The sequence below is a fragment of the Artemia sp. Qi Xiang Cuo genome, unplaced genomic scaffold, assembly GCF_049724085.1.
Source record: "Artemia sp. Qi Xiang Cuo unplaced genomic scaffold, ASM4972408v1 HiC_scaffold_250, whole genome shotgun sequence".
Taxonomy (NCBI): domain Eukaryota; kingdom Metazoa; phylum Arthropoda; class Branchiopoda; order Anostraca; family Artemiidae; genus Artemia; species Artemia sp. Qi Xiang Cuo.
In genome coordinates, this window is record NW_028297659.1 from 1 (window position 1) to 8,239 (window position 8,239).

An 8,239-nucleotide genomic window follows, 5' to 3' on the forward strand; every position below is an offset into this window, starting at 1 on the left:
CCTCACGTCTTCAAGGACCTTGTGACCAAATTTCGTGTTATTTATCTTTCTTCGATGTGCAGTAAACTTCCGACTGCTGCAAATGAAAAGACGGCACTTTATACAATTTTATAGATAGGCACTACACATTTCCAAGTTTATCAGTCATTGACAAAAAATCCAATATGAGATTAATTATTGTTAATGAATGTTCACTATTCCATGTAGCATGATTTATCTGCAATGGTAAACCATACAATTCAAAAAAGTCCTTAATCTTTTTCCTATATTTTACATATGATGGACAATCGAACAAAATATGTTCCAATGTTTCATTTATTCCACAAATTTCGCAATTGGGATTTTCACCATAAAAACGCCCCATATAACTTCCTGTGCCACAATGTCCTGATCTTATACGAAAATCAGCTCTTTCTCTTTGTCGGTTAAGATGATGGTAAATGCCAAGATTTGATTTGGCTGAGGTCATGCTGTCATTGCTAATTCTGCTTGTTGCTGTATTACTTAGCAATAATTGGTCATTTCTTATTATCTCTTGTATTATATTAGCAATCTGGTTAATTTCATTTGGTGTGTCTGGCATTAAAACATCACCATCCAATATGGCTTCTTTTGCTAGTTTGTCCACAGCCTCATTACCAGGGATCCCAGCATGACCAGGCAACCATTGTAAAGATATTGACCAGCCACTATTCAATGAATCAAGCAACATAGAGTAACATTTATGAATTTCAAAACTTTTATTCTTTTTTAGATGGAAATTTAGAATTGCTGTTACAACACTCTTAGAGTCACAAAATATTGTATACGGTTCATGCTTTTGACAATAACTTCTGATCACATTGATGGCAATTTGAATTGAAATACAGTTTGCCTGAAAAATTGAAGAGAACTAGGGGAGACTACTTTTAACTTATTTGGAAACTAGGTATTAAACATGCCAAACTGACTCCCTGAGTATCTTGTGAATCATCAGTGAACAACTGGATATGGTACTTATATAGGAATTCTGTAAGTCTCTTAAATAAAGGAAGTGCATGTGGTATTATGATTGCAGGGAATTCAGCGCTTCCTGATAGGGATTTCAGTGTCCAAGGGGGATTTGTATCACTGAGGGAACCTTCAATGCCATTGTTAGGTTCAGTCTAACATCTTCTTCATTTAGCAATGAAAGAGCAAATTCAATGCAATACCGCTTATTCCTTTTCCTGGATGGATTTTTTGTGAGCATTTTACCAGTCTTGATGATTCTGGTTTTAATAGGATTATTGTCACTGATCCAAACCTTTTGAAGATAACTTAGTGCTTGAATTTTCATACGGGTCAAAATTAACGGTACTCCAGCTTCACTGTGTAGAAATTTTGTTGGCGTTGTTTTCCTGGCTCCAAAGGCAATCCGAATTGCTGAATTTTGGATTGCGTCAAGTTTTTTCAGACAACTAATCCCTGACAGACCATATATCTGCAAGCCGTATTCAATTTTTGGACAAACATATTTGCAGTAAAACTCCACAAGGAAAGGAGCTTTTACTCCATGTTTGGGTCCAGTAAGCATTTTCATCACATTCAGTCTTTTTTGGCACGATCTGCTTACATCATTAACATGATTTATCCAAGACAACTTAGAATCCATTTTGCAGCCCAGAAATTTAGTCTCTTCAACAAATTTAAATTGATGCCCACCAAGGAACAATGTTGGCTTTGTCACAAGTTTTTATTTGTGATTAACATGGCTACTGTTTTTTCCAAGGAAAATTCAATGTCAGCATCACAGGCCCAGGTTTCCAGAGCTCGAAGTGAACTTTGTAAATCATCTTTTACTTCTTCAATTGTTCTACCTGTGGCCCATAAAGCTATATCATCCGCAAAGACTGATGGGTGAATAGATCCATCATCTATGGGTATGTCATTGACACTATAATTAAATAAATCGGGACCCAATGCAGAGCCTTGGGGAACAGATCTCATAGGTGTTATTTGGTCAACTGTAGTGTGTTTTCCAACTTTGACCTTAACATTACGTTTGGTTAAGAAGCTATAAATTACTGCAAGTATCCTTCCCTTAAATTTGGCTTCTATAAGGTTATTAAGAATTTTCCTATGAACAATGCTATCAGAGGCACCCTTCAGATCTAAGAATACTGCAACCATAATAAATTTGTTCTGGAGGTAATGCAGTGCAGTTTTTTGAAACATTACCAAGTTTTCAACTGTACTACGATCTTTGACAAATCCACATTGATAATCATTCAAATTCTTATTCTCTGTTGTAATGTAATTTATTCTATTTTTTATAAGTCTCTCCTAAACTTTACCAATAACTGGCAACAGGGTAATAAATCTATAGCTATTTAAACTGGTTAGGTCCTTGCCATACTCGGGTAGCACAACTGCAACACCTTCTTTCCATATTTCAGGAAATTCGTTATGGAACCATTGATCATTTATGATGTCCAAAAGAGTTGTTACCCAAGTCTCAGATAGATTTTTAATGAAATGGGGGTAAATTCCATCATTACCTGGTGCAGTAACTGGCAAGCTACTTATCACACTATTCAGCTCAACAACTGTAAATGGATCATTATAAGGCTCTTCATTACTCTGGTTGTTGATGTGATTTATTTTCCAAATAGTACGTGCATCTCCCTCAGAATCTGGGTCGTGGCAGCCAACAGTGCATTGGAGAAGTTCCAATCCTGCCTTAGCTTTTTCTTCATCTGTAACTAGTGCAAGACCATTCAAATATAGAGGAGGATTGGAGCAGGCTGGCGGAGTACCCATCATTGACTTTATAAATCTGAAAACATTGGAGGATGGTTTTCGAAAGTCAAGACCATCAAGGAACTTCTTCCATGACTCTTCTTTTGCTTTAACTATAGTTGGTCTAAAACTGGCTCTTGCCTTCTTAACTTCTATGTGATTTCCAATACAGATTAAACGGTTATACTTCTTTCTAAGATTGTTGAAATTTTTTTTTGCTTGTTCACAACTTTCATTCCACCATTTAGATCATTTGTGTTTATTACTGCCAAAAATTTTTGGCACTGTGCTGTCTGCAATTTTTAAAATTTCACTTTGGAAAATATTTATACTGTCACAACTACTTATACCATGGCTTATAATTTCCTTTATGTCAGTTTGTCTGCACTTCATTGTATATTCATTCCATTTCGCTTTATTCAAGTTATGTTTTGGTGGTGTTTGTTTTTCATTTTGTGGTGATAGGTGTTGGACTACTTCAATTGAGATACAATTATGGTCACCTTTAAAAGATGCAGAATCTAAAACAGATATGTTTGCTTTAGAAGCAATATTGGGGCTAAAAAACTGAAGATCAATGGTGGTATATGTTAACCTCTGGGAATTATGCCTTGTTTTGAACCCTTTGGGAGTCAATAAACAACATGTGCTATTTGGGAGTAGATATTCCACACTGGTTCCAGGTTGGTTTATAATTGGGCAGTAGCACCATACACTACTATGAGCATTTAGGTCTCCTACAATACTATAATCACAATTGCTTGGGATTTCACTGACTAAAGCAAGTAACTTGGTACCAATGTCATTGTTTTGTGAAGGATTATAAATATTAATTATATATAGAGGTTTCTTACCTTTGATGGATATATTGCACACAATTACCTCTATTCCTTTATCATTCATAGAGTCCGTAGAATGCATTGTAAGTGGAACAAAATGTATATTTTTATTTATTCCTATCATTACACCACCACCATTACCACTGCTTCTATCCTTCCTTATAGTTTGGTAGGGATATAGTTTTTGAACTATTTTATTCTGAAGCCAAGTTTCTTGTATACAAAAGATGTCAACATTTTCCTCGTCCATACAATTTAGGAAGATTTCTTTTTTATTTCTAAGAAATGATTGTGAGTTCCATGTTATTATCTTCAGATAATTAGTTGTTTTGTTCATTATTATGAGAATTTAAAATAGCACATTTAATTTTGAGACTGTCTAATTCTGCACTGGTCAAAGTTTGGATAACTGTGCATAAATGATCTATTCAGCTGTTTATACTGCTGTCCTGTATTTGAAAAATCTCAGGTGTGATAGCCGAGGCTGAAACAATAGGTATAAGAATATCTCCTGCTGATGTATTATATTTACTTTTCTGACTCAATGAGCTGTGGCTGAGGGATTCTTTGCAGGCTGCTTGTGCGTATGTTCTGTACACAACCTGGGCTCTCTTGTACCCCATGTTGTATTTTTCTGCCATCAGTAATACATTTCTATTTTGTTGCCTGATAGGACATTCCCTAGATGTTGAGGAGTGACAGACTTTGCAATTAGCACATCTATAAGTTTGTACTTTTTCTGTAGAATCACTGTTTTTGAGAGGGCAATTCACAGACTCATGCTTTCCAGAACAGCTTAAGCAAACTGGTTCATTTGCTTTACTATTTTTTTTGTAGATGACCATAATGTTGGCATTAAAAACACTGAAGAATTCTACGATTACATAAAAAAACTTTCTTTTTCCTTCCACAACACCACACAATAGGTGGCAAATAATTGCTAGAAAACACCACCATGACAGCATAGCTATCTTCAAGTTTCCTTGACTCTCTATTGTATCTCTTCTGTCGTATAACCTCAGTGATCTGAACTGATGACTCTATGCACTCTTTTAATTGTTCATCACTCAAGTACAAGGGCACTCCCTTGATAATCCCTCTTCTCGTGTATTCCGTCTTCTGAGCTTTCACTTTTACACCTCCTATTGATTGAATTTCTTGAACTTTTTCTGCTTCTTCAATGGTGTTCGCATAAACTGACAGCATATTTCTTTCTCTATTTGATTTAAATTCAAACCTGATGGGGGAAACACAATCCTGTAATGATTTAAGTATAGAAAATTCATCTGCCAATTTTTGATTCTTATCTGTAACTTCAAATTCTACCCTTGTCAGAAACAATTCATTTACAGGAATATCACAATGTTTTGTAACTGCTGACTCCATTTCTTGTTTTTTACTTTTCTCTGTATACTCACACCAGGGAATCTTACTCGTTCCCTCCCCAAAGAAGGGGCCAATCCCAGACTCGGGAATCTGATTTTTCCATCCTCACTACTGTCTATTATTCCTTCTGCCAACATTGGATTAACACTTAACATATCTTCATCAGATTCTGCTGGTAAAGATGGGAAGTCATTATTATTGTCAAGAACCTGGAACCAGTTTTGACAGGTAGATTGTAGCCACTGATGCTGGCTGTACTAAGTTGTCGATTAGAGCTATTCACTGGGACATGAACAACTTGTTGCTGGGGCTGCCACCGCCCCTGTTGAGAAAAATGCCGAGCCTGAGACTGGATGTATGACATAGGGGCTGAAACATACTGATCATTACTTCCATATTGTCCACCAACACTGGTGTTTGGTTGAATGATCATATAGGGTGGTGACTGATAAGCACCTGATATAGGTGGACCCCCCAACTGGGGTCTAGGTTACTCATATTGACCCTACAAGCCAAATTCTCACTGCTTTAATAAGGCACAATAATTATATACTTAAGAAAGAAGATATTTATCCAACCGTTACTCTTCTTCTTCTCAACCTTCTACCGTAAAAACAATATGCATCCTTTGTCGGCAAGGTTTGAATCGATGCGGGTAGCAAAACCAAAGCTGTCAAGTCATCCAAATGATACTTCTTTTGTTTTGCTTCTTAATGTTTTCCAATAAAGAGTGCTAGGATATTTTTAAGGAATAGCCTCTCCTAAATGTTAAATAGAAAATTTTGCTCCGTTCAATAGAAAAAACAAACTTCATGCTTTTGAATGATGTAAGTTTCATCAAATTTGAATTTTTGCACAAGTGATCTTTGAAAAAATATCTAAAATTTGGCCATTTTGTTTTTTCTGATTTATTTCCCTGGAAATCGTCATTCCTCTTCTCCACGGCTACAGGACAGGGATAGTGTTTATAGATAACACAGTCTCGGAGTAGATGCTTGGTAGTCGTAACCAGGCTTGGTCATTATTTTTCTTACAATAGAAGATCTGGATTTTTTTTTTTTGAAGAACAGTTTATTTTGTTGAGGCCAAAGTATATAAGGCATAAATTTATATGCCTTACAGGCAAAATGGCAGGTACAACTAACTCTAATGTGATGACTCAGATGTAGTCATCGTATCGTAGAGTTCGCATGAGTGACAGCGGCTGCTTTTTCTAGTTTAAACCGTGAAATTCATGTGAGACAAGAAAATTACATCAAAGACTGGATCCCAAAATATTCAGAAACAGACTTTAAAACGCAAATTAGAATGAATCCAGATTCATTCGAAAAGCTACTAGACTTTATTGATCTGCCTGAATCAGACTATTGCGGTGGTAATATCCCTATTTAGAAACATGAAATGCTATATATTACTCTGTGGCTAACCAAGCTTGTACCCTCAGACTGATTGGAGATAAATTCAATCGCTCAAAAATGTGTGGTTGGGCTGTTGTTGGGAGGGTTTGTTCTCATACAGAGAGAAAATCAGACCAGTTCATCAAATGGCCAAGTGCATTAAGACTAAATACAGTCACTAGAAAATTTGCTGATCGTAGTGGTTTCCCTAGAGTCCTTGGTACCATTGACGGCTGCCATATAAGGATAGCAGCACCATCTGAGCAACAAGCTACATATCTAAATAGAAAAATGTTTCATTCTATTGTGCTTCTGGCCGTTTGTCTTCCGAATAGAAAATTTCCATTCATTCATGTGGGGTTTCCTGGTAGTGTACATGATAGTAGAGTACTCAGAAATTCGGGTCTCTACCCCAAAGCAACCCAGGCAAATTCAACTCTATTTACTAGTGCTGATTATCACATTATTGGTGATAGCGCCATCACTGCATTTACATGGTTAATACCGGCATTAAAAGAAACTGGACTTATTGATGAAAAAAGGCAAAGATTTAATAAGAAGCTCTCAAAACTAGGGTAGTAATTGAAAAGATTTTGGTGATCTGCTCAATAGATGGCGAAGATTGAGATTTATACACAGTAAGGTATCTCGAACAATTACATGCTTGCACAACTTTTGTATATGGCAAAGTGACAATGTAATTAAAAATTAAGAAGAGCGAAATTTACAGGATATAGAGGAAGAACATTCCTGTACAAATTCATCTGATGTTTTACATACAAATGATGGTCAAGCAAAACGACTACGTTATACTGATATGACAGGATAGGTTTATGTATTCGCGATGCTATTATGCTGTGATTAACCATTATTTGATCAATATAAGTTGTAAAACCGCAAAAGTAATAAAATTCTCAACAATCTCAATTGAAATTGGAAGGCAAAGGATGGTATTGCTGACTACCTGGTAGATAGTAAGTGCACAAGATTTTACATAAGTCAAATATTAAAAATATTGTACAAATCATGATATTTCAGGAAGAATTGGTCAAAAGTGCTGCATGTCCAAACCTGCTTTCCCAAAAATTCAAACAGAAGTGTACTCTTTATGTTTTTGGAATACTTGAAATTGAACAAATTAAGGGCATTTTCACCAAATAAATATAATAAAAAATACTATAAAACAATTTTCAGATACAAACACAAACAAATACCGCAACTATAAAAATACAAATTACCAAAAGAAAAATAAACAGTTAAACCATTTAGAAAGAAAAATAGAAACTTTATTAGAACTTATTCTATTTAATACTTTTATGAATTTTAATGGTAATCTGCACAAGCAAAGTATTTGAATCCCTATGGGGAGTAATGTTACTCCAATTATAGCGGACCTGTTTTTAGGCCATATAGAATACGAATTTGTGATTGATACAAAGAACCCAAGTAATACAAAAAATTGCTTTCAAATACTTAAAGATATTTAGATGACCTTCTTGTGATAAATTGTGCCGAGTTTTTAAAGATTTCAAATAAGATATACCCACCAGAGTTAAGTCTGGATCCTAGCGATGGGAAAGGAAACTATGACGATTTTCTAGATTTAGATATTGACGTTTCACATAATAATAAATTAGTTCTAAAAATATATAATAAAACGGATGATTTAAATTTGGAAAAAGTTAATTTCCCATTTCTTAAAAGTAATATAAATCAAATATAACATATTCAGCTTATTATTCTTAACAATTTGGATTTGCGAGAATTTGCACTAATTACATTGATTTTAAAAGTAGAAATTAAATACTTAGCACTAAATTAATCGTAAGTGGTTTTTCCGCTGATAAACTTGCTTGG

At 35.1% G+C, this 8,239-nt stretch overlaps 1 protein-coding gene across 1 annotated transcript; it reads right to left on the minus strand.

The window, feature by feature from the left end:
- Positions 1 to 121: 121 nt before the first annotated feature.
- On the minus strand, positions 122 to 712 carry LOC148938849 (uncharacterized). Its single transcript, XM_089107493.1, has one exon. The coding sequence runs from the start codon at positions 710 to 712 to the stop codon at positions 122 to 124; it is 591 nt and encodes a 196-aa protein (XP_088963619.1).
- Positions 713 to 8,239: the final 7,527 nt, after the last annotated feature.